A 27418-nucleotide genomic window follows, 5' to 3' on the forward strand; every position below is an offset into this window, starting at 1 on the left:
ACTCAGCAAACTGGACAGAAAAAGTCTCAGGCTGATCTTCAATTTCCTTCTGTTCCTTCCTTAATAGATTTTTTCACTATATGTACACTTACCCATCCAAACGATCATTCCCATTTTCTTAAAAAACTACTAAAAATATTGACCAAGGATATCACTTAAGTCCTAGTGTTTACTGCTTTAGCAGTGGCTTCATTCTATAGTTACTGTCATGTTCTGGCTGGGTAAAATATAAGTCAAGAGCTTTAGAATTTCATTTGAAATACTGAAAATCTAACATGACTACTCTATAATCTATATAATCTGTTATAATCTTCATAGTCTTGATTTTCTGACTTAGAATTAACTTGAAGTTATATGGACATCTGTTGGTATATCTTTTTATTTATTTATTTATTTATTTTTTCCCATAGAATTTGTGATTTCAGCAAATATTTTTGCTTGAGAAACCATGAGAGTTCTTGAGAACTTTGTAAAAAGTTCGGTATTGTTTAAAACCAATATGGTTGTTTTTACACAGAATCTCTGTATTGGTAGAAGTATATGGTGGCTTGAAGCTTCCATTTTTAAAGCAGTCTTAGAACTCTAAATCACCTAAAAAGGAAATCTAGTTTGCTTTTACCAACTCATTACCAGCAGAGGGCATTGCAGCGTAGTTCACAATAAACAGTACATTAATCTTGGAAACGATCTTGAAAAGAGCAGACAAAAGTACATTGAAGTTTTGATAACGATCTTACTGAAAGATGTGCAAACTCTGAAATAATGTTACTGAAATTGTTGCAAAGGTATTCTCGTGGTAATCATAGATCTCAAATCTTGTAAACCTCATTTGTTTTGTTAAATCAAAATGCAAATACTGCAACACGAGCAGTACTGCATACCTCAAACTGACATAAAGAATAAATATGACCTACTTCCTTAAAATTCAGGAAGCAAATTTAAATTTTACAAATAATAATAAATTAGAAGAAAAAAAGAAAAAAGAAAAAAGAAAAAAGAAAAAAGAAAAAACATCAGTAAAGAGAACCAACTCTATGTGTGAACATAACCTCAAACTTCTCATGCAAATAGTTTTCTATCCCCATAGCTAAGAAAGGGTTGCTTAGTAGTACCACATTTTCATGGCAGTATGCAATGTTTTGGTATTGCGAACCTTTCTAACACCATTACCTTGCTGTTGCTTTTCTATTTACCTACCTAAGTAATACTGCTACAGGGATTACTAGGAAGGAGTAGATCCCAGGTAGCATTCTCTCCTTTCCTGTAAGAATTTCACCTGGGACTTCCTTTGGTTTGAGTATGTATTCAATCTGATATTGCTATTTGAAATACTATTCTGTTGCTGTCCCCTTCAAGTCTTGAGATTTAAAAAGCATCTTTTTCCCATTCTTGTTGCATTCTTTGAGGTTAGCTATGAGTCCTTGCAGCTCTGATGGTGCCCTTGAGCTAAAAGTAGAATGTTTTCCCAACAGTATAGTTGAGGGTAAATGCAGATAAATTGTGTCTACTCAGTAATAACTTGGGAAATAAAAAACTTGTTCATTTACATAAAAGAGAAGGGGAAGTTTTCGACTTTTCTTTTGAAAGCAGATGGCTGCATTTTTATTCCTCTACCGATGGTAACTCTGTAATTTACTCTTGTATCTTCTCTGAAGAGCTGAGAAGAGAGAAAACTGGAATTTGTTCTTGTGATCCTTGCTTACCATCATGCGTACACTGGAAGACTCCATAATGGCGTGGCACAAATAGCACTGATTTGCAAGAGGCAGTCAGCCCTCCACAACCTTTCACAAACACAATATTTTTCAAATGTTCTTTTTATTTTAATGCCTGTACAGTTTTTTGTTTTTTTTGTTTTTGTTTTTTTTTGTTTGTTTTTGTTTGGTTGGTTTTTTTGTTTTTTTTTGGTTTTTTTGTGGGGGGGGAAGGAAAAGAAGCAGCTGCTGGCTTTAAATTAAATGACAAAATCTACGGGAAGAAGAGGAGGAACACACTGACGGCATGTCTACACAGTCAGGAGCAGATACTTAAGTGCTTGCTTCTTGCACACTGAGAGCCAGGCACACAGAGCCAGCTGCAGCGCAGCAGCCATGTAGCTGTGTTATTACAGTAATGAGCCTGAGTTAATAAGGCCTGTTGAGACACAACCTGTGTTAGCTCAGCCTTGGCACTATGATAGCATATTTACTCAGCTTCTGGATTGGAGCTGGCTCGTGTCAGGCCGTCTCAGGGAGTGGGAGGAATAGTTGTGTTACTGGATGCTCCTAACTATGTAGACATACCCTGACAGATTTGTCCTTTGGGAGATTTTAAGGAGAACACATGCAAGACCAGTTTTCTTTTTAATGAAATATTTACCTGGGGCCCAAGGCCTTTCCTTGAGCTAGTTTTTGGTTGCCTTTTTTTTAATTTTTTTTTTTTTTTTTAATTCTGAAGGCAGCCTGACCTTCTGTGAGGAGGTGCATGCAGTATGGGAGCCTGGTACTGCTGTTTGCTGCACAAAGCTGGAAGGAACTCTTTTAAAAGAAAACAGCCTATTGTGTTCACGGGTATATAAGTCTCACTGACAGCATCCTCTCCCTCAGCAGCAAACCTTATTTGCCCTGCAGATTCTATGCTTTAGCACTGTTTTCAGCTGAACTTTATAACACATTTGACATGGGTCTTTCTTACCGGAGTCTTATAAGTCTTTGACAAACAACTTTGAGGGAGTAAAAAATAGTAGAAAGAAAACCTGAAAATAACTCCAGATCCCAAAAAGGTAGAAAATGCTTCTAGCAGCCAGAGAAATTTTTATTGTGTAGTAGAATCAGATGCTTCCGTTACATAGAACTCTGCTCTTTGTTTTGTGGGTGGAGAGTCAAATATTTTATTTATTTATTTATTTATTTATTTATTTTTTCTTGTATTGCTTACTTCATGCCATTTGGTTTTACCTAAACACATTAAATACATCTGTATGCATTTTTGGTTTGGTAATTAAACTAAACAACACGTGTTTTCACAGCTCTCTGAAAGCGTATTTTTAAGTGCTTTTGATATGGATAAGGGTTGCTGAGGTGTTTGTATCTTTAATTTTTCACCTATGGCTTTCTGCAAATAACTACAGATTGTTTGTATGTACTCTGAATGTGTAGAAAGGGCTAGCCCTTACACGTAGAGGATGGCACTTCCACTTGTTCATTAAAACAGACATATTACCACTTCAAGCGAAGCATACTGCTGGCATAAGATTTTCGCTGCTCCTTCCAGTAGCATACTGTGCCTACTGACGAGTGGTGTGCACTTCTGACACCAGCAAATAAGCACATCAGCTTAGGGCAAAGACTTGTTTCTCCTCTACCCATTCTAGTCACACAGCATACACTGAAAAAATTCAGGGGGTGTAATAAAATATATGCTCTAGGCATTAATATTGGATGTCTCTATCATTTGTAGTCCTAACTTTTTCCCTTCCTTCACTCAGGGGTAGAACACAATATTAAAACTATAGTAAGCATTTTTTTATTTTTTTTTTTAATTAAAAGAGGTTAAATATATGGGATCAGATAGGCTTTCATCATGTAATTATAAATTGTATGCTGGCTATTTGAAATTTCAACATGCAATTGAAAATTGTACTGTGTGAGCTGGCTCGGGTATCTGCTTTGCATTTGACTGAGTTAATTCACTTCAGGTATTCAGCTTTAAGTGGCGTCTGCTTTAAATATGTGCAGTAATTCAATCAAAGAAATAAGATGGATAGTTTATGTAATCCTTTTCATCTCCAGATTGCTAAGGTTAACCTTAACTATTCCTGAATTATAAATGCATACAGCAATCTCGAACTAATATGTGCAAAAAACCTTTTTTGATGGCCTGTTGAAAACCATGGAATAGTTCCTTCTTTCAAAATATAATTAAAGGAATCTACGGGCTCTGTATATCATTTCTTCCACTTATTTGTAATCTTAAGCAAAAGTTTTGTGCAACTCATTTAAAACAGTCATGTGTGGTAATATTAAACCCTTCCCCTGAACCAGGAATGTAGGTAATTTTCTCTTCAGAATTTTGGATACACCATTCTTACTGCCCTTTTCAGTGCCAGCAGATTCTGTGACATAAATGGGAACCCAAGGGGAGACCTTACAGAACAATAATGCTCTGTTGAAGCCTTCACAATTTGAGGAGTAATTAAATAAAGAAGAAGAAAAAAAGAATAATTTATGTTTGTTAGTTCATTCATTGCCATTTGGATGGGTCTGCTTGCTACCTCTCTAATAGGCTATCTGAATGATCCACTAGGTGACACCCTCAGACTCTTCCTACATTCTGTATAGAAACAAGGAGACAGTGAATACTGAATGGCTCACACATTAAATAGCTAAACCAAGTACTGAGATTTCAGGGACAGGTCTGTCTTTGTTCAGTAATATCAGAGATAACACTGGTTTTGAAACAAATACCGTGTTGTTTGTATATAAATTACATATTAAGCTGATTAGCATTTTATCGTTATCAAAAACAAAGCCATAGAAGAAAAGTTGTACGTATTATTTCCTATAATTATAATAATTTTAATAGGCATTTGAGCTGTTGTGCTGAGTAGGCTGAATAGAAAATATGCCCTTAGCATTTCTTACTGGAGGAACAGAAATAATGTTTCTTTAGTGTTTTTTTTATTTTTGTTTGTTTGGTTTTTTTTCCACTGGGGATGTGCTATAGCACCTTTCTGACAGGAATAAAAAGCCACATACACCCTTAATATAAAAAGGTGTTAAAGAATAAACAACAGTGGAATTTTGAGTTGCTAATGGTGAATTTTTCTTGTATTCCTTTATGTTGATAACGATGCTTTATAAGTCCTTTGAAGAAAGGATCTTTTGTCATGTTGTTTTTATACACCTAGAATAATGAGGCTTGAGCTTATTTAGGGTCTCTAACTATGAATTCAACATAGCAAATAAAACCTTAAATCTTACTGCTGTTATTCCTAACTCAGCAATGGCCATGAATACTGTTCTAAGTGCTGTACTGACCCAGTGTAGTTCATACTGAAGTCTGAATACACTAACTATCATGCTGCAATCAAGTGCAGCATGAAAGAAACAGAAGTTACATATCCATATTAATGCAAACAAAAGGCAAATCATCTTAAGGCCTTAACAATCAAATGCAAGAAATTATTTCTTTGAATATCATGTTTAAACAATGACCATTCAGGTCAGGAAAGAGACATAAATTGACTGATACTGAGATGGAAGTCACAACATTTTTTGTTACATATATTAATAATCCAAATTTATTATGCAGCAGCTGCAGGTTTTCAAGGAATTATCTGAAGAAAAAAAAAAAAAAAAAAAAAAAAAAAAAAAAAAAAAAAAAGAGGAAAGGGAATAGGAAAATACTTGTGGAATTACATGAGTTACTATGGGTGAAATGAGTTACTGTAGATAAGTAGAAAATCAGCATTGGTTGTTTTTGTGGGTGAGGTATGGCCTGAATCTTTCGGGTTGATCATATGAAAGCAGACCCAAAGCCTTGAACCAGACGCCATTAAAATCCTGGAAAAAAACCAACTGTGAAAATAATAGTTAGAATTATTTGTGCAGACATCTTTACAATAATCTGTCGGACAACTAACAATGCACTCTAATCTGAACAAGCTCCCTGTGATGTCAATGAAAGCTTCGTACTATATAATCGTGCTATATAAAATAATATTACTGATTTTGTCAGACTCGTTGCCAGCCTCAGAATGCTTAGAATGATAAATCGTGTGTGTATATATGTATACATGTGCAGAAGTGATTGTATAATGTACACACGCGCTCACAGAAGTATTCCTGGCAGCTAGCTCATGGAGATAACTGGGAGGCAGTGTGGTAGTTTGAAGACCAGAAAGGTAAGAGTCACTTGAAGTTCAAAGAGGTTTTTGTAGAGAGGGTGAAGCTGGCCCCATAGCACAACTAAGACAAGATGTATGTATGATGCCTTTAGAGAAAAGCAAGCTGGAATCTTTAGTAGTTACAAAAATTCAAATTCTTCTGAGTAATGTGGAATAAATAATCTTTAAAAGCACATTCTCTCTTGTGTCAGAGGCAGCTCTGATTTCAGTCACTTCGAGGAAAGAGTGCCATCTGCTGAATCACAACTATCATTTCTAGAGAACCTTTTCTTAGAGCTTTTCCAGTCATAGCTCAGTGTCTCAAACATAGGCACAAATTTGTGCACAGGGGTACTGCCTCTCTGCTGCCATTTGTCACACGGCAACAAAATGTAATGGAATTTTGTCAGGAAGGCCCAGCCTCTACTGTCACCAACATCTGCATCTGGCGTTGTGGGCCAACAGAAAAAAATATAGGAGGCATTATTTTTGGAGCAGCCCCTGTATGTATCTTTATAAGTCTGAAATATGGATGGGGTTTTGTAACAACATAAATACTAAACTAAAAATTCAGCCCTTCAACTGTTATATATTCAATGCTGTAAGAAATTTGAATAGAAATATTAAATGCTGGAAATTGGAGCTAATACTTCACTGCAGTGAATTGCAGTAGATGGATGTTCTTGTACGATCAAAAGCATGCATTTTATTTTCTAAAGTCTCAGAACTTACCTGTGCTTTTGAAATTCACTTAAAACCAAGACTTTGTCAGAAGAAATAAGGTGATTCTCTCTGTGCTTTTTGGGATCAAAATTATCCATTGATAAATTCTAAAGCGGAATGTAGTTATAGATACGTATATACGTACATCTCACCATCAAGGACAGTAGGGATGCTTGAACAGCACACATTTTGTAAGAACATCTGCAGAATTAAAGACGTCAATTACTTATAAGATATTCTAATGAAGTTTTGTGGGCTTACAATTTGAAGAAATTCACTGAACTGTGCAGCTGTTGTATATTATTACATTCTAAAAGAATTAAAAAAGATAATTAGACCAGTATATATCCACTCCCAGTAATTTTTCTGAAGTAAGAAAACACTCACAGCTAACCATTATGCTGAGGAGTATTTGAGGGAGTACAAACAGAACAAGTTTTGGAAGCTCTGGTGTACTTTCACTCTAGGTGCCTCACACACAATGGATTCACACGTCTCAAAGGATAAAGATTTCCTTACAGCGATAGCAACTATCTTACATCTCTGTTAAAGATAGGGCAGTTGAGGCACAAAACATTTAAAATGCTTTATTTTACTCTCACCTCACGATCAAACGCTAAGGTCAGCCAAGCTTCAGAGCTTTAATCCACTCCTGTGGATTACAGCGCTCTGTATCAGGCTGCCCAGAAGGTTATGGAGTCTTCTTTGGAGATATTCAAAACCTGCCCAGATGCTTTCCTGTGTAACCTACTGTAGGGAACCTGCTTTAGCAGGGGGTTGGACTGAATGACCTCCTGGGGCCCATCCAACCCCTGCGATTCTGTGATCCTGTATTTAGAATATCACTGCATCTGAAAGAAAAATAACATCCAGAATACAAGACTTCAGTACAGCATTACCTGCCTGTTTTCCAAATGACCTGAGAAAAAAGAATGCATTGATCTAGAAGCCTGTTATTTCACCAGTACATGGGAAATAGATTTATCTTGAGTAGAAAACCAGTAAACGCTTTATTTACCTTTTCTCTACAGCATATATGCTTACAGCTAGATATAAAAGAAATGGGTTCATTTATGTTGTAGATGGTACATACATCATATAAATGAATTCAAATGATTATTTTTTTAAAGACTATGTGGAGTATTTACAGTTTCAATTAAAAACAGAAATACCTACAACTGATACAAGTAAATGGATATATGTATACATTAATTATATGCACATTCACAGAATATGTAAGCTCCCTGTAGAGTGACTTGCTTGCATAATCATGGTTTTGCCCTTTTGAAAAAAAGCAATAGATTAAAATTTGTAATCCAGCACTAGAGAAGTGAGCCTGTCTTGACAATGATAGTAGTATCACTACAGAAGGAGTAACAAAAATGCCCTCAGAATTTTATCTGTGGTGGTATTAAGTTTTTTTTTTTTCATCCTGGAGACGACATAGTCTGGGCACCAAGGCTGTCTATATGGGAACTGGAACAGATACTTGAAGTGGATATGAATTCCCAGTCATCAGAAATTTTTATAGATTAAAATGGGTTAAAATATTTTTGCTGTTAAGATTCTATATATCTGACCCTGCCTTGGAACAAAGAGGTGAATTATGCTAACTCCTGAGACTTCTTTTCAGCCCTGCGCGTGACTCACATTTATTTAATCAAAACAAAAGAAAAACTAATTCATCGAAATCTCACTAGGGTTCAGGGATTATCCAGGACCTATTTCCTGTTGCTTTTTTTTTGCTGTGTGCTTTAATTCTGGAGGTGCTATTTAAGTTGTCTTTTATAAAGCACAGAATGATTGCATGAGGACAGTGTTTGAGCTGAAGGAAATAGTGTTGGTGAAGTGCGTCTTGAAGAAATCCCTGTGAAGAGGGGATGTGCTCATTGTGGAAAGTAGACTAACATAGATTCAGTGTACTCACAAGAACCTTTTTTTTGTTGGACTTTTAGTCCTATGCCACAGTGAGGGAGGTAAAACGGGGCAAACTTTGTGGCATGCCAGCATGAGTGTGATGCGATTGATGGAGACTGTGACCGCCAGAACCTGTTTGGCTGATAACAATGGAGGGTGCGCATAAATCCTACGACGGGAAATAAAGTAAGGTTCTTTCTCTGGAGTTTTATTATCCTGCTGCAAGAAAAGGCTCATTTGTAATGGGGTTAATATCTTCAACATGTTTCTTGGAAATTAAATTTCTTTTTTACATCTCATTCAATCCTTACAACCTAATGAATCAATCCTAGAAATACATGGAGCATTACTGTGAAGCAGCAGTACCACAATATGTTGGACTTGTCTGACAGCAGTCTTTCTTTTAAGCCTCCCTCCCACTTCCACCCATGGCGTTAAGCCTTCTTGCTCCACCACTAACTAACTCTTGTGCCACATAATAAAGCCCATAGGGGCTACACCACGCTGATCATGGTGTAGGACAGCTCACAGGCCTCTGTGCAGGACTTGGCCTTGCACCCAGTTGTAGAGCAGTGATCTGATAAGGCTTATGCCGGATGTTTGGCCTACGCCTGTGGCACAGCCAAGCCTGGTTGTCAAGGATCATTTGACAAGCCACAGCCGCGTTGCCCCACTGGGAATACCAGGCCACACTCTGACTACATAGACGTTTATTTGTTATGCCGCCTGAGAATGCAATTGATAATTATGGCAAGGGAAAGGGAAGGGAAATAATCAGGGAAGCCGTGATGAGAAAGCAGGGCTCCTTGGCCCCGAAGGTGTTATCCAGCATGGGGCCACGCCGTCTTTGGGATGAGGGTGTGTAACCCTGCAGAATTTCCCAGCAATTGCAAACCATGCTTTCAGTACAAACAAGGTCTTGACAAACTCAAAGCTATTTCCAGCCTTTGGGGTTCTGGATGTCTTAAGGGCTTTTGCTTGAGTTTGGAGTGGGAGCTGCTCTGCGAGCACTGCTGCCCACCCGCCTCACGCCGCGGTCCCCCGCCCGAAGGCAGCCGAGCACCACGCCGAGGCGCTGCCAGGGGCAGCTTGAGCCAGCCCGGGGCACCTCTGCCGCTCGCCGCGGGCCGGCGCCGCCCCGCGCGGTACCTTCTGCGGGGGCGGGGCGGGCCGGGCTGCGTAGGGCGGAGCGGGGCGGGGCGGGGGCTGCCGGGCTGCGCCGCGCCGGGTGCGGGGCCGTGTAGGTGCGGCGCCTTCGCGGTGTCCCGTGGCGGCAGCAGAGCTTCGGGGGCCGGGCGGGGAAGCCCGGGGCGGCCCAGCGTGACAGCAGAAAGTTGAGCAGCTTGCTTAGGGGCAGGCGAGCAGTGCTGCTCCTCCTCCCGCCGCCGCCGCCGTACCGAGGGTGGGTGGGGGCGTCGGCCCGGGGAAGTTTTGCTCCCTCTGGCTTCCTTCCTTCTTTCCTTGCCCCCTCTTGTGCCCTCCTCCGGCGCTGGGGTGGGGGTGAGCGTGCGGTTCTCGCGTGCAGGGGGCGGCGGCGATGCTGGGTAGGGCCGGGAGCTGCCGCCGGGGCTCCCCTGCGTGAGTGCGGCCCCCGACGCGCCCGCCCCGCCGCCTTCCCCCGTGATGGGAGCGGGGGCCGCCGCCGCTCCGCCGCCGCGCTCTGCCCGCCTCCAGCCCCGTGCTCAGTGACTCGCGGGAAGGAGGGCAGCGGGAGCCGCTACGTGAGCTTCGCTCCCGGAGCTCTTTGTTGTGCGCGTCCCGGGCACCGAACAAAGTCTCGGGCCGGAGGAGTAACTCGTGAGCGGCGGCTGCGGAGGAGCGGGGCTCTTTTGTGTTCTGTCTTCGCTGTGGATGGTCCTGGGAAGTGTCACGGCGGAACGCCTGGGCCGACGTAGAGTAGAGCGGGACCGGCTTGAGCCCGCAGCACCCGGGTGTGACAGTGCCGAGCGCCGCGGGATTACGGAGCCTCGCTCGCATCGAGCCGCTGTGGGATTACAAGTGGGGGCTCTTCTGGCATGAGACTGTCTGCAGGCGCCACCTGAGGACAATGGTCGCGGAGTTTGCTCACTTTTACCTCTGTGGATTACTCTGCCTCGCCTCAGGTAACCGCTGCCGACGGGAGAGCCAAGGGGAGCGGGACTACGGCGGGGGGCAGTAAGGCTGCTCCGGACCTCTCCGCGCTTTCCGTCCCGGCTCCGCCGGCGGGGCGCTGGGGTGGCTGGAGCCGGAGGGGGGGAACGGAGCACGGCAAAGCGCGTGGGCTGGGGCGGGCCACTGGGCGCACCTCATCGGTGGAGGCGACGGGAAGCGGCTCCCTCCAGCTCGTTCCGCTCGGCCGGGGTTGGGAGCGGGTAGCGGCTGCAGGTAGCGCCTCTGCCCCGTGGCCGCCGTTACCGTGTGCGAGGGGCCGCCGCCGGGACGGGGTCTGCCTCGCCTCCCTCCTCGGTTAAAGTTTATCCATGTGTGCAAAGTGGAGTGTCAGCGTGATAAATGGGAGAAGGAGAGATGGCTGTGGAGATAGAGGGGATTAATGGTCATTAGTCACTGTTTGAGCGGGGCTTATGTGTGTTGGGGCATCTTATCGTGCCTGTAGATTAAAGATAGGGCCGTACTAATAGGGTATTGTTGATAGCAGATTCTGTTCGCCTGCAGATTCTCTCTTTAAACGCCCTATCAAATTGTGGTGTTGAGGAATGCGATGGAGCAGAGAGTATAATGACTTCAGGCCGGGTCCGGGTCCCTCCGCTTCGCGGTGAGACTCTCAGTGCCGCGCTCCGGGTTTTGCGCGTATCTTAATCCGAATGGAGCGGTCCTGGGGGGATCTGGTGCTTGGCTCTTGTTCTCCTTTCTGTATAAGCTTCCTGTTATTCTTAGGAGACCAGACCTATCTGTCTGCAGCGTGCCTCCACGCTCCCAGCAGCTCCTTTTGTCACGTGTTGAAGTGAGCTATGACTAAATACAGCAAAACCTCGCGTTACGCCTAACATACAAGTCGGTGCCCAGGCTAACCTTAATTGATTTTTATAAGTTCGCTGAGGACCCCTTTTTGTAATTAAAGCTGTGGTAGTGTGGGACACCTGGTCAGTAAATGAATGAATGAACTTTTTGAAAGCCTTAAGTACACTGCCTGAAGCTTTAAAGTCTTAATTATGTCACTGAATGCAATAACTTATGTCTGTTTCTAGATGGTATCATAAATTTAACTATTACATTTTTTGCTGTTAGGTATTAGGTTTACCTCTGTGGCTTTGAGTGTGGAAAACTTTGCATTTCTCTCTCTTTTGAGAGCAGCTCTAACCTTGTTCACTCTAAACTGTCAGTTGTGCCACCTTTGGCTTGGTCTTCTCCATGTTGTGGTTTGTGACCCTGCACACAGCAGAGAGGTTGAAACTAGATAATCACTGTGGTCCTTTTCAACCCAGACCATTCTGTGATTCTATGCTACCTTTATTTAATGGAAGAAGGAACAGAAATGGGCAGTCCTTTTCCTTCTGTACCAATCCTCCCTCATATGTGGTCTCAGACACCGTGTACTAACTCCCTTCTGGACTGGGATATTCCTGGTTCCAAGTTAAGCAACAAGTTTTCAGAGTTGTGTTTTTGTTGTTGTTTGTTTTGTTTTTTAATTCTCTCATGTATCTTTGAAATAAATGCTGAATGTGTTTGTTGTTTTGGTGGGTTTTTTTTTTTTTTTGTTTTTGTTTTTTTTGCCTTGGGATAAGGACATTTTCCCTAGTAATGTTGACTCCAGCTGAGTTCTGGGGAACAAAGAAACAAAGGAAAGTCATGAATGTCTGTGGAGGTTTTTTAAATTTAGCCTTGTAAGTAAAGCCAATAACAAAGACCAGAGGGGGACTTTATTCTTACTCCCTCACCAGAAGGATTTCTCTTTCTCTAAGTTATGATGTGGTCGAACAGTTGGTCTTGCCTGGAACAATAGGGATGCTGGAAACCTTAGGCGTGACAAAGTTTGAGGGCAGATGGTCTTAATGCAGAAGGAAGGACAGGAGTCACCTATGGCCGTTTCTGCATGGATATCCTTTCAGTTCCATTGACAGCTGATCTGCTTGCAGGTTGATTGATCCTTTTCTCCCCTTTCCACTGAAGGTTTGCACTTCCCTCACTTGCAGCTCTTCTAAATGAACGGGTTGTGTGGTCACGCTCTAAAGTGGATGTTGGGAACTTCTGCTGAGAGGTGGGAAATAGCTGGGGGATGGGGAGCAGGCAAACCTTTACAATAATAAAAAAAGATAAGTAGGTTAGTGTTTGTTAAAAAAGTAATTGGTAAACCACTTAATATTTAAAACCCCTAATTCTTACCCTGATGTTGCCTCTGTGAAGCAGCTTCTTTCATCTAAGCCTGTGGTTAATGAATGCTGCATAAATTTAAATTTGGAATCGTTTTGAATGCTGGAACATGGCTGCTTATTCTAACAATGTAATTTCAGTGCTGCTTTGCATAAAGGTGAGAAGAAAAATTACTTTAAGTGGTACTTCTCTGGTGTTCTTGTTTTCTTGAGTGTTCACCTGCCTTCCTGCCACTTTTCTTTCTTTCCTTTACAGTCCATTGAGTTATTATCTCTCCTTCCTCCTCCCAAAAAAGAAAAAATAAAAATAAAACAGATTGGTGTGTTTGGGGAAAACAAAACGTTTTCAGTAATCTGCAGAATGATGTGCATGGACACTTTTGCTGAGAATGGGAATGTTAAAGTTGTTGTTTTTTTTTCCATGTGCACATTCACTGCTCTAGCAGTCTGTAAGGCTGAGTACGTCATCAGTTGATTTTCTGATCTCTTGACAGAAATTTTTATATTTCTACATAGTGTTTTCCTGCATAGCTGATTCCCGCCTGCTCAAGGTGTTTTTCACCTACCCAGTCTGTGATATCTCATACCAATTACTGTACTTCAAACAGGATTGGGAAATTTGATAAAGGGATTTTAGGCTGGGTGAAACAGGGCCTCTTACAGATCTGAGGCAGGCATGGTTTCCATAGATAGTTCTAGCCAGTGGAGGGCAAAATTGTCTCTTACATTCCTTTATGGGAGAGTCGTCTTCCAGTGGTTAATAGTTTAAGGGTGTCTATGGAGTGTCCCTGAGGTCCTTTCCAGTTGGCTGATTTACCTATTGGATTAAATAGATCAGCAATTTCTTTGTAACATCTAAGTTTGTGCTTAAAGGGGGAAGCGTTCCTTCTGCAATGAGAGAGCAATCTGTAGCTTTCATGAAGTGGTATTGGAGTATCTCCAGTAACATTTCTGTACTTTTGCCATAATTTCAGTCTGAAAATTATATTTGGAAGAATAATAATTAAAATAATCAAATTGGTTGCTCCTAAAGTAATGCTAGCGAAGGTGACCTGCTGTTGCTGCTGCTCAAATCTACTGGTTGGTCTCCACAAGCATTCAGAGAGCACTGACTAATATCATTTCCACATGGAGGAATTCATTGACACACCTTTGCTTCATCCATGCTTCCATGTCAGACACCATTCTGTCAGACTGCCCCTCTTCTGCCATCTGTCACACAGCCACAACATGTAATTGAATATTGGTGAGAAGGTTCAGCCTCTACTGCCATACCACCAGCATCGCCTCTGACCTTGTAGGTGATGTCACAAAATAGGAGGCATTCCTTTCAAAGTAGACTTCATATAAAAATAAAATAAAAAATTATATATATATGTGTGTGTGTGTGTGTATATGTATGTATATATATATATACATACATATGACACAGTAATTCAAAGGTTTCTGAATGTCTGAGTGCATGACCTGTAACCAAGTAATCCATGAAAGCATTAAAGAAGCCTGTGTTTTTTCACCTATCCTTAATGCACTGTGTGCTGTTCTAAGTAATTCTGCTGTAGGAATGTTTAAGAAGGATAGCTGCTTGCAGTTTAAAAAGCTGGCCAAACTTGCAGTATGTTTGAGTTCAGATTGTAAAATAAATCGCCGTGTGCTGTTATTATTTCCTTACCTGTGTTGGAACTTTTACCAAGTATCCAGGTGTTTGACTGATTACTGCTCATCTGTGTGAGCACTGATGTGATATGTTGACAACAAACCTCCCCCCACTTAAAACATTTACATTAGTATTATTTCTGTTGTGTTTCAACTTTTTTCATAGTTTAGTAATTAATTTGGAAACCTTTAGAAAAGAAAAACATCTGAACTGTCTTTTTTTACTTGCTGTGGTCAGTGTTTGTTACCAAATGCTTTCTTGCTTCTGTGCCGTGTATTCCTCTAGCAGTGACCTGAACTAACATAGCGTAAAGGCACCAGCTGTAAAGCTTAGGGTTTTGAACTTTGCAGGACTAATGTGTGCAATCTGTAATACTTAATGAGAAAACATTAAGTCATATGAAGTGTACTTTATAATCTGCTATTCAGTCTATGGGATGTAGTTTCTAGTTTATTCTACAAAGGTAGATGAATAGTTACGCATATTACCAGAAATTAGCAGCACTTGGGTAGCGGTACTGTTTAATGTCAAGTAGTAGCGTGTGGTATCCATGCCAAATGATGTGTTGATGTGAAATACTCAGGAGGTGATTGCCATGGAGGTTCTGTGGGGGATCAAAACCAGTCTTCATAAGAGGTACAGATTATAAATGATCTCTTGAGACACTTAACTCTGAGAAATCTTCTGCTGTACTTGGGAAGAACTTATTCACTCTCAAGTAATACTCCTTCTTGTTTGGCTCTTAATCTTCTTAAATAACTGAAAGTTCTGTTTCACAGTCCTAAACAATGTACCATTATGCCTCATTAGAGGATGGTTTTGTCTCATTAAAAAAAAATATACTTAGGTTAGCAAGTCCCATGGCTTGTGCAGCTTCAGAAATTTATTTTTTATTTATTACTATAATCTTTAAATACCCTGTATGAATAACAGTCACCTGACTTTGTACCATGGTAGCTATTTCAAAATCTTTTTTTGAAGTATTTCTCTTTCATACTGAAGATCATCCTTGTCAATGTGTTGAATTTCTTGTGTGCGCACACTTGTACAGCATAGAGCATGACTTTTCTTTGTTAACAGTTGTTAATATTTTGAGGTTATTTTGTGGTCAGGAAGTTAGTAAAGACCTCGCTCTTTCTAAGCAAACTAAAGAGCACTCAAGAATTTTATATGTTGAGGTCCTGACACATTTTATGTGTATATTCTGCTCTATAACCTCGTTGGGTGGTGATAACCTTCCTAACTTTTCACCGGAGTGCCTCTTCATAAATTGTAAAGTAAATAGTGAAATAGCTTAAGTAGTGACTGAGGTGTATTATGAGTACAATAAATTGTGTAAACAAGAGAAATAAGAGTGTTTTCCTGTTGGTGACTAGAAGCTTCAACAAGAGGTGAGTGTAGAGTTGTGTAGAGATACTCTCAATATCTAAAAAAGTGAAGAGGTGCTTCAGCTGCGTTTCTCTTCACACCTTCCTTAGTATTCAATAGGTAATTCTAGTGTTAGAATGTAATGGTATCTTCCACACATACATAAATGTTTCTTGGCTGAAAATTGCATCACCCTTAGATCAGTTTTGGTGTGGACAGAAGGGCATATTATGTGAAGAGGATGTTTTATGAGCACAACTATTTTTGTCTACAGGCTCGAGCTACTGATGGTAGCCAACTACATTAAAATCTCAAATTTGAGACTCTGTACTATGGAAAATCAGGACAGGTGAAACTGAGGAACAGCTGGGAGGCTGATACTAAATTACAGATTTTCAGTCAAATGTGCAGGGTTCTGTTATTCTGCTGTTGTATTCTGTTTTCTTTTTCCTTGTTAATTATCAGAATAATGAAAGACTTGGGTCAGGGACTGTAAGTTACCATTCCATGACATTGATTATAAGCTTTCTTGAATTAATGTGCTGGATTTCATTCTGCATGCCAGAATTTTTCTAAGTTGACAAAATGCTTTTTGAATCATCAGAAAAATCGTGTATTTAGCCACATAAATGTTAATGCTTGATTCCAGAGCATTTTTAAGAGATGAGAGGTTATGCCTCTCAGGACAGGAATGTTTTAATTGGTGTGAAAACAGCAACATAAAATTAGCTAGAGGAAAAGTTGGTTAACTAGTCTCAGTTATGAACCTGAAGTTCACTTCATGTATAAGTAGAAGTGTCCTTCATGTTGACGAAAGTATGGATAGAGGGTAAATGGAGTGTGTATAGTACTGTGTTCCTCATGAACAGAGAAGCCATTTCTCCTTTGTGTGTGTCTTCCGAATGGATAACCAAGTAGTGTATCTCTCAACTATTTTTACCTGTAAAGAGAGAGCAACTTTATGTTTTTATGCCTTTATGGTTCTCAAACATATTCATGTTGCTACTTCTATCTCTATCCAAAGAACTGCACATAACTTATGCATTTTGTAATGTAACTTTTAGGGAAATAGTGTTAACTCATTGCTGCAGGAGCTTAAAACTTGAGAATCTAACTTGGGCATGCACTTCACCTTCTGACATAGAAGCTCAGTACATATATTTCTGTAACAGCAATAGCACTTCTCTTCATCTTCAGTGTAATTCTTAGCACATTTGGTTTTGATCTTGTTTTCCATGTACACTCTATAGTGTATCAAAACATGAGTTTTTAATAAAGATGTCTTAAGTATTCGTCTTTACAGTCAGAATCCTGACATTCTATATAAAATACTTGTGTTAGCATGCATACCTTCTCAAAATAGTAACTGTGTTGGTGGAGCTTTTTCTCACTTGACTTTCAAAGAAAAATCCATAAGAAACAATTGGATTCCATATCTAAATAAGGGGAGAGTCCCTCTGTGGATTAGCTTGACTGATGGTAGAGGTAAATTCCAGAGTGTGTGTTTACCTTGTGTTCTCTGCTGCTAGACTTTACACTTTCGGAGCAGCACAGAACTTTCTGTACTTTGTTAAATATTTATTTACATGTAGATAAATCACTAAAATAAAAAGAATGTTTGCATTTAAATATACTGTAAGTTCTGATTTGTTGAAAATAGATATGTAACGTTATTGAAGTGACACAGATAACTTTTTGATCAGAAAACATGCTTGTTTTCTGGACTGCTACAGTTATGAAGCACATATATCGTTTTTGAAGAAATTTGTAGTCTGATACACAAAAATTATTCAAACTGTCTTTTTTTGGTTAGCAAGTATTTGCTCAGTGTGGTGCTGCATTGCCTTAAACCTAATGCTAATATGATGAATGATTAAAATAATATGAAAACCCCTTAGTGTCAATTAAAGATTTGCAAAGGTGACTTTCTGGTGCTGAGATCTGGTTCTAAAATCTTCAAATTAATATTTTGCTTTCTACATCTTTGATAGTTGAATAAGCTCAGCTTTGAAACAGTACATCTTCTCAGACTTGGAGTACAAGGTATATCATGGTGGCTTTCCATCCACTGAAACCTGAACATCATCCTCAGCAGCAGTGTGGGAGAACTGTATGGTCAATGTACTTCTTGAATTAACCCAGTTTTGCAGTCCTTTGTCTTTTTTCTCTTTAACTGTCTTCTATATAATCAGTCTCTTAATTTCTTCAGTATTGTTGAACTATTTCATGAGCGAGCACGCTGGTATCGCATTAAATTTTGCTTGGCTGGCAGTTTTGTGCGTTCTGAAATTTGCATATCCCCAGGCAAGATTTTGCATTCTGAGTTAGTTGTATTGCCTACTATCTAATTACTTAACTGCCATTATGTTGAAGGCTAGTTATACAAAACAGTTTACTATTTTAAATCCATATACAGAAGATCCCCTTTTTGTAATTTGCTTCTTCAGTAGCGTAATAGGCATCAACAGCTTCTGAGGTGAAAAGTTAGAATACAGTATGTGACCGAGGAGATAGGCCTAGAGATGCATGCAGTATGAATTCTCCTTTCTTTTGGAAATAAGTAAAGGGGAAAAGAAATGGGTTTTTGATAGTAACCAGATGGGCGTTCTTTAGAGAGGACTTGAGTTTCAGGAAACACTAAAACTCAGATTCTTGTAATCCATGACACTGTGAGTTGTTGGGAACCTACAGCCAAAATTTGGAGCCTCTTAAAATCAGTAATACCATTTGAAACTCTTGATTCTAGTGTTTAAATTAAATTGCATGAAATGTTTGACATTATTTTCGGCTGTGAGTGTTTATGGATCATTGTGTGTGCTCAGCCCATGTGAAAATGAGTGGTGGTGAATGTTTCCTTATGAGCCAATTAAGTGAGAAAGCTATGTGCCTTAGTTGAATTTGAATGTATGTGTGTGGATCTATGTAGGGTGAGAATCCAGTCAAAGATATGTTTGAGTATTTATTATTTTATAAGCATGTATTCTTGTATATAAGAATATAATTACATGTGGTATTGTATTACATATGTAATTGCATATTCTTCTTGCCTTGTCACTTTTGTAGTACGTTTTACTACCTTTGATGAAAAGCAGTACTTTTCATTCCCCTGTTGGCAAATAAGCGTGAATGTGTAAACCCTGAACAAGGGTAGAAGCCCCCAACTCCAGAATAGATTGTTGCTTGTGCTTATTGCAGAGAACAAAGATTTTGGATAAAAAAGCTCTTTTGTGTACTAGGAAGGTTCTGAAATTAGAACACTGAATTCTGAATATCTCCCCTTCACCTCCTACTCACAAAACAACTCTTAGTGCAACATTTTCTCTTGGAAGGCAGCTAGTGGCCTAAGTACAGCAGTTGGCAAAAGCTTTACAAGGAAAGTGTTGCATAGTAGGAGGTGATAAAAAAGAAGGAATAAAAAAAAAAAAAAAAAAAGGTTTGAGGAACAAGGAGAAAAGAAAGCTGGGCTAGGATGGTAAGAAGAAACTATTTTACCTTTTACAATCTAAAATAGGAGTTAACACTGAGTTTAGGATGGCTATATTGCAGCAGCAAAACACGGGAGGCAAGAGATACGGAAGTGTAACTAAAAGCAATTTTACCAGACCAATGCTCTGGCATGGAAGTGACTGGCAAGGAGGCCCTGTGCAAGGAGTGAAATCCTGTCTCCGTTAATGTGGAAAATTATGGCTTCAACTGCAAAAGCTGTTAAAACTTGGAAGGAATTAGCATATTGCTTGCACTGAAGGGCACCTGGAGCTGAATGGTTAGGTTAAATCATTCAATAATGATTAATGAGATTCATTGCTTAGGTTATACAGCCTTTAAAAATTAAAAGGAATAATTTAAAGCTAGACTCAGAGCAGAAAGAAAGATTCATGGCTACTATTTACCTCTTGAATGCAGAAGGTGGAGGTAAGTATTCTTAACTGATATAAGGAGAAATCTGTTAAGTGCCGCTATTATGATTAAAAACTAAGAAATTAATTTCTGAACAATTGATCTGTGTAATATTCTGTGACCATAAAAACATGAATGCAGTAACTGAAGTCTTCCAGTATGAAAGAACATGCAGGACTGAATTTTGATGCTAGTGAGTACTTTGCTTTTTCACTTTGCTTTTGTATACTTATAGGTAGAGTAATATAGTAAAAAATAGAAAGGGAAACAAGAATAGAGACATACAGGGCATTTATTTTAAGTTTTCTTCAGCACGATTCTGGCAGTTACTGAGCTGAATGGTAATGTAGTTTGGTATCCTATCAGGAATAATGTTTGAAATGTTCAAAGGCTGTCATTCTACAGGAGGATTGTAGTACTGATGTGAATATACTTTGGTTTACTTTCAGGTTTTTAGCGGAGAGAGCAGAGAAGTCCCTCCACTAAAATGAAGCATGTGTTCATTAATATTTCTAACAATAAAACAAGCACTGGCATCATTTATGATATTACCATTTAAAATAAGTGACTGAAGTTAACAATTTCATAGAGGTAGACAGTAAGTGAGGTAGGCCCTTTTGGAATAAGTTGTCATTCCTCTGGGGCTTATGGCTACAAGTACTAAAATAGAATTTACCTTTAATCTCTAGAGGTTGAGGTTCCCTAAATTGCATTGCTGAAAAAAATCTCTGCTGACAGCATTTCTTGGCTTTTTATATTGCTTTCTTCCCCACTTACTTGATGTCTGTCTTGGTTGTCTTTCAAATTTTGATTTACTTATTCCTTCAATGGAAAGCAAGCAAGTAAGATTTTTTAAAGCCAGACAATTGCTCCATTCTTATCTGTATGCATCCATTAGCCTAATGTGGAATGAGAATACTTAATTCCCTGATGCTCACTCCCCACCCTACCCACCCTCTGTCAGATGGGGTTGTTTTCCCTTTTTTTGCTGTTGCAGGTAGCTTAGAAAATCCAGCAGGTTTAGGTTGATCTGGTGCCTTAGTGTTCTCACTGGAAGCAATGAAAGCTATTTATACAAGCGGCTTTTGTTTTTGTTATATCTTCTTATTTTGAGTTTCATTGGTGTTGCAAACATCTAATTGTGATTGATAACTTACAAATTTGGAAGAAAAATGCCTGTCTAATAGTGATAGAACTCAATTTTTTATTCCATGAAGACTGGTTTAGTGTCTTTCCTCAGATTATAATGTCATTAGGATTAATATTTCTGTCTTTGTTAGCAGTTTACATTTTACTTTACAAGAATTTACAGAACATACATTTTATTTGCCTGTTACCTTATTGCAGGAAGGACAGCAACAATCTCATAGCTAAAATCTCATGGTGGACACTCCAGCATTAATTAGAAATAAACTGTATTAGTTATTTAATTTGGTCATTTCATCACAATTACTGTAGGCTTGCAGCTGATCACTTTGCATCTCGTAAAAATAAGTTTTATTCTACTCACTTTATACAAGTCAAGTAAAAAGCCACATCCACTTAATGAATCCTTTTCTTTGCAGTGAGCTGGACATGGCATTTGTTTTTGTTTTAGCAGTCATGAAATCACAGGGTGTTGGCGACAAGTCCATTACTGGCACTGTGCACTGTGTTTGAGGGCTCTTACTCCACCCAACACATTATGTGTACAGACTATGATGTACTTGTTAAGACTCGTTTTAAAATAAGGGATTTCTCGCTGAAAACAAAACAACAACAAAAAGCAGTAATAAAGAGAAAATAAAAATAGATCCCTGTTCTGTATTAGCAGAAATGAAAGAAGCAGCCACTCATTCCTTTCTTGGCTTAAGGAAGAAAAGCAAAACCTGGATGAATTTTCAGTTCCTTTAGGTCAATGGAGTTCTTACTGCTGATTTTGATTTTTACCTCCAGCTGTATGTCACTATGCGATGTCTGTGTGACATTACATAGAAAAGAGTAGTAGAGGAGGGAAAGAAGGTGATAAATCATGTCACTTGTGAACTTAGTGTGGAGAGTTTCAAGGATAATCAAGCTCCACAATTTAGTATCCATTTTTATCAATCACTGCAAGGTTTGCTTTGTTGCGCATCCCATAGGGTTGGTGCTGTTGGTAGATATTCTGTGAGACTCATTCCTTTCCTTATTTTCTAAAAAAGCACTTTTTTTGTTGTTGTTGTTATTTGATTGTTTTTTTTGTTTTGTTTTTAATATACTTTGATTGTTTTAATTTGCTTGACTAATAGCTTTTTCAAAACATTCAGCTTTGAATTTTAATGTGCTGTGTAACATGCTTTTTTTTTCTCTGACTCTTAGCCAGCATTGTGAGAGAAGTAATAAATAAACCTTAGCATTTTGTTTTGCATGGATTCTGATTTAAAAACAAACAAAAAAAAGCCAAAATAGAAGTAGTTCAATATTTTTGCTGTCTGCGTAGGTTTGAAAATGAATACAGAGTCTGGTTCCTACTAGATAGAACTTGGAGGGAACTATCATATTTTGTAAATGAAACATTAAGCACAGATCACTTCTTTAAAGGAAGAACAATACTGGCTGTTTAAAATTAAGGCGTGCTCGTCAAGTTTTAGAACATGCTATTTCCAAATCTCTATTTAATTTCTGTTTTTACAAGAGCTTTAAGAAAAAAGTAAGTCAGACTTCCTGTGTGACTAGTCTATTTTGGTTAGAAGTACCAGGTGTCTGATCAATAGCATGTGCTGGGAAGCATGAATTTCATCTCTGCAGAGACATTAAATGCACTTATTTTAAACTTTCATGAGCTACAAGTTTTGTGTTTTGTTTTGTTTTGCTTTTCAACCAGCCAATGCTAGGTAGAGTTTTGTTATTTCACTGCAGATTTAGGACACAGATATGTACATATTTTTCTTCAGGCTTTTAAAGGCTCAATTTTAAGTGGTAGATCATTATTCTACGCATCAAAAGTGAAGGGTGATTAACTCCGTCTGGGTGCATGCAGTGTAATTTTAGAGGCTACAAATGTTGTTACAAGTCAGGTTAAGGTTTAAAGGTGAAAGTTTGGCTGAATGCGTTTTACAGCTTTAAGTTAATGCACGCAAACAAAGAAGCTCTTGTTTTCTACCCGTTTATGTCTAGTGAGCAAGTAGCTAGTGTGGTACAGAAAAGAAAATGTGAAGATTGTGTAGTTTGCCATAAAGTTCAAACTACGTATTTATTTCAATTCTTAAGTCCCATTAAGTAAACTGAATTGAACACAATTTTGATTTAGGCTGTTCATCTTCTAAATGTGAAGTGAAATGATGATGGCTTTGAAGTAAGTGGTATCTATTATAGCTTAAATTTTAGACATGAATATATTTTAGATTTGCTCATATGCCATTAAATAATTCAAAGAACCTATTGAGCTACAACCCCAATAAAACTTCCCTAGTGTATTTAAATTTTCATTCTAGATGGTTCTTAAGTTCTGTTGGTAACTTGAATTTCTCCCAATTTTCTCACTCCCTGTTGAACTGAAGTAAATGGAAATTAGCTATGTGGGATGGGAGTGTGTTCTTTCAGTGAAATTGAAGTTTTTTAAAAGAAATAGTAACCTTTTTGTGTAAGATGCTAACCTGATTAACTGTATTGAAGTTGGAACAGGTTGGACTTGTCAACCCCAACTCTCCCTCCCCTTTGTAATTGAAGTTTTCTTAGAGCCAAACAATTTGGAAGCTTTTTTGAATTTCATTTATCTATTTCATTTGCATCAAATATAAGCAAAATAGTGCACATTTTTATAGAACCCTGTACTAGTGTAAGAAACTGTTCACTCATGTCTGAAGAGGTGACCCATTCTGACAATAGTTCTGTTTGCAAATGGCTTGGCATATAAATGTGATAAAACAAAATGGAAGTGATTAATGGAAATAAAAACAAACACTTTCTGTTCTTGGTAAATGATACCTTTAAAGCACAGCAGCCTTGTCGAGCATAATTAAAGTTGTAAGAACTAGGATAGGATGAGTGGCCTCTATTCTCTGAGGTCACAATTGGAAATACAGAGGTCAGGGTTTTGCACTTAGCCTTGTGTAAACAATGTCATGCCCTAGTAAGTATAAGAGCTGATTTAACAAGGTTAAGCTAATTAAAAAAAAAAAAAAAAAAAAAAAAGCAAGTGTACTTACTTGATATAAAAACTTGCTTACAGTCACAATATCCTCATTTAACCAGCTAATGGGGAAAAGCATACAGGGAAGTTAAGAGCAGTGGAAGTGCAAGCTTTTGTTTATGCTTACTTGTGGATACCTGTTGATACAAAGTGATTCCCTTGTGTCAGGCCCTTAGAATAACATTCTTGCAGTTTTCCCAGTGCCTGTTCCGTGAAATCTACAGATAAACAGTTCATTTTCACTGGAGTTCCGGAAGAGACTTGCTTTCATAGAGCACTGAGGTCTGGGTGTTGCTTTATTTTGCTATAGAGCTCATGTCCTTATCCTTCTTGTGCTACTTGAGTAGTTGTGTATATCTCCCAAACATGTTAAATCACTGGTTCCAGAGGTATTATATTTTGGTTGCATTGGTGGTTTGGATTCTGTATTGAAACTTATGTTTATGCATGGTAGGAAAAGAAATTGAAGGGTGTGGAGATATCCTAGGAATTTTCTGTTTGGAATTGCATGAATTTTCTTTCCCTGTGCCTCATCTCCAGCCCTTTTTGTGTCAGGCCTCCTTTCCCTATGGTGTGCTGCCAGTCAGAAGGAACCACTAGCTCCAGACAGAACACGCCTCTGACGGTTGAAAGAAGTACGGCTGGCAAGATCTAGAGTAATTCAATTGAAAACAGAGTTCTGTAGCCTAAAGTCTGGCAGCCACAGCCACCACTCCCTTTAAGAAGTTCCAAGGGCAGTTGTTCAAGCTTTCACATGCTTTGTCTAGCCATCCAAAAGCTGTGAATGGGACGGGGCTGACCAGTTAGATCTGCAGTTAGAACTTTGTGGTTGTGTAATTGGTCATTTTTTTATCACTACAGCGTAAAAGGAATGAAGGCCCTCAGAGAAGAGAAAAGATAGGCATGCATCATAATTGAGTGTGCAAAGAAAAATGCACTATGGTTAGTTTGCAACATTCTTTAGGCAAGTTTTCCTTAGTGTGAAATGCTGCTTTAATATAGGTCAGCTTAAACTGTTTTAAATGAGTACATTTCTGATGAAGTCAGTGAACCAGTGTTAATTGCTTCACTTGAGAATCTGCCCAAGTAGATGAGCAACTGGCAAATTCAAAGGCAGACATCCTGCAAGAAAAGTTCAAGTCAGTCTGGTGTTTTGTATTTGTTTTCTTCTCAACTCTTCTGAGAAAGAAGTCAACATTCCTACATCCCGATTGTGTTTATTGCAAGTAGAGCTTTATTCACAGATGAACCAGTTGTAAACTGTTGCTGTTTTGAAAATAGAGAGATAATGAGTACTTGTGCTTCTTGTTCCAGATACTCTCTCCTCTAATAAAAAGAGTGTGATCTAAGTTGAGCTGAACAGTGGTTAAGATCACAAACCACCAGCCATCCCTCAGCATGACTGACATAATTAGCAGCTTCGAGGCTGAGGAGACCGAAGTTTCCTTTTATGGAGACTGCTAACATTTGTCCCATTCATGGAATAGAGGTGTAGTGTAACCCACGGCTTTAGATATATCTGGTGAAGATGAATTCAATGTCATGTTTCCCACCCTTTCCTCCCAGGCCCCTAGAGCTTATGTAGCTTTATTGTGATTTGTGTATACCCGACACTCTTAAATAGTACAAAGAAGAGGGCATAGTTATATCTTTGAGGCACATGAGGATGCATGTTCTATCCATGCAAAACTACCTCACTTAAGATGGCCTTTGATTGAGCTGCTCCCTGGGTTGCCAGTGTATGCTGCAGCAGTTTGCAAGAGTTAAGCATTTCAGTTGGTCAAAAGTGGCCTTACAGGTCAAGTGAAAGTGGTGGCCCTGTTTGTGCAAGCTAGATGAGGCGAAGGTTGTGACTCCAAAAACTATGTCAAACTAAATTGAACCAGTAAAGTTTTGTGATCTAATATTATCTAGTAATGCTATCTATAAGCCTGAGGTGAGTCAGATGCTTTTAGGACCAGCCTGCACACTACTTAGAATATACAATAAGGAAAAAGTATATATCTAAATTTATATAGCATACTATGTACTGCACAATCTTCCAGTGGACATATAAGTAATGAAAAAGGTACAAGCAATTTTCCCTCCTCAACTTTTTTGTTTCCTTAACAATTCAGTATTAACTAGGGACTCTTCAAGATTAGACCCTTCCGAGTGACACAGGAAGACTAGATGTCATTTCTATCTGGGACTCATCAGAGAATCTCAGAGGCATGAGATATTTCACCTCCCAGATGTATCGTTTCAGGAACTGTAAAGAAAGATTTGGGCAAATACAAAGAAAGATCCATCAGTGTTTTTTTTTTTTAACCAGATCTATGGTGTGCTTTATACATACAGGGAAACTAGTTATTGCATGTGGTTTTGTGTGTACTGTAATCTCACCATGGTTTTGTGTCTTAAACTCTCACAGGTTGCAGAGGTGAGTCTGGTATTTACCATTTTTGGCCCTGAGCTTGCACAGGAACTTATTTTGCTAGAGATCACATTCACAGAATAGGGTTTTTCTTTTATTTTGCAAGTCAGTAGAATTGTAGAAATGAGTGATCTGAAGCCTTGTGCTGACCTATGTGCCTGCTGGTCGGAAAGTAGTTTTCTAGGTCTAGGTCCTCCACATTAGTAGAGTTGAAGACACTTGTGTGCAAGTACTTGAAAAACACTTTTTAACATGATATGACTGTAAGAGTGATGGAGATGGCTAGTGGAATAGCAACATGTACTAATTATTTAGACAACAGCCTTGTGTACAGTAATTGCCCAGCAGTTCCTTCCTTCCTCATTTGAAATTCCTTAGCTCTGATAGTGGTGTAGGAGAATACAGCGGAAAGCTTTGTGATTTAACTTGGTTGTCTGGTTCCTCTGTTTTTTTTTAATGCATCACTTATGTTTTTAACAGTCTCTCCAGACGTCCTGCCCTGCCCTGCTTATGGGGATTTACTTTTAATTACAGCTTGAGTTAACTTTTCTTTGAACATGTCAAGCTATGTTTCTAAAATACATATGTATTTTTTCTTGGGTCAGGTATTATATAATGCATCTGGTATGTTTTGGAACGTGCACAGTTCCCTGGCAACTGTTAAGCAAAATTATGCCTTTATGTTTATTGTAGTGGAGGAAATTATTATTTTACTCTTAAGTTACATACCAAGCTAACTTTTTTGAAAAAATATGAAGTAATGCCCTGAGGGATAAAGTGGGATCAAAAGCTGTTTCTATTTAAGAAGTTAGTTTAAATATAGTCAGTGTTAATGTTGCAATTTTGCTAATATTCTTACCCAGTGAAATGACTTGGCAGTCTTGAGGTCTAAAAGCAATTTTTGGGACAGGTGTCAGATGAGGCTATTTCCTTTCAAACTGTTTTCTATGTCATTAAAGACTAAGTCACAATAGTCGTGATCTATTTGTATCTGGGGCTGAATTCAGCTAAAGGAAATAGTGTTTCCAGAATTTGCTGGTGAAAAGTGTCAGAAAGTGTACTAGGGCTAACACACGCACGCAGATCACGTATAAAGTTTCTCAGTTTTCATGGCTGT

At 39.0% G+C, this 27418-nt stretch overlaps 1 protein-coding gene across 7 annotated transcripts in view; it reads left to right on the top strand.

Moving 5' to 3' along the window:
* The window catches only part of ROBO1 (roundabout guidance receptor 1), a 688445-nt gene that overhangs the window by 375323 nt on the left and 285704 nt on the right, over positions 1–27418 (top strand). Inside the window, exon 1 of one of the 7 annotated variants that reach the window (XM_015880182.2) lies at positions 9739–10608. The exons of the other annotated variants lie outside the window; for them this stretch is intronic. Coding sequence (XP_015735668.1) covers positions 10554–10608 — 55 coding nt within the window. The 5' untranslated portion in view covers positions 9739–10553. Of the gene's footprint in view, positions 1–9738; positions 10609–27418 lie in introns of those variants that run through there. 7 annotated transcript variants of the gene reach the window in all.

The sequence above is a fragment of the Coturnix japonica genome, chromosome 1 (assembly GCF_001577835.2).
Source record: "Coturnix japonica isolate 7356 chromosome 1, Coturnix japonica 2.1, whole genome shotgun sequence".
NCBI classification, from domain to species: Eukaryota; Metazoa; Chordata; class Aves; order Galliformes; family Phasianidae; genus Coturnix; species Coturnix japonica.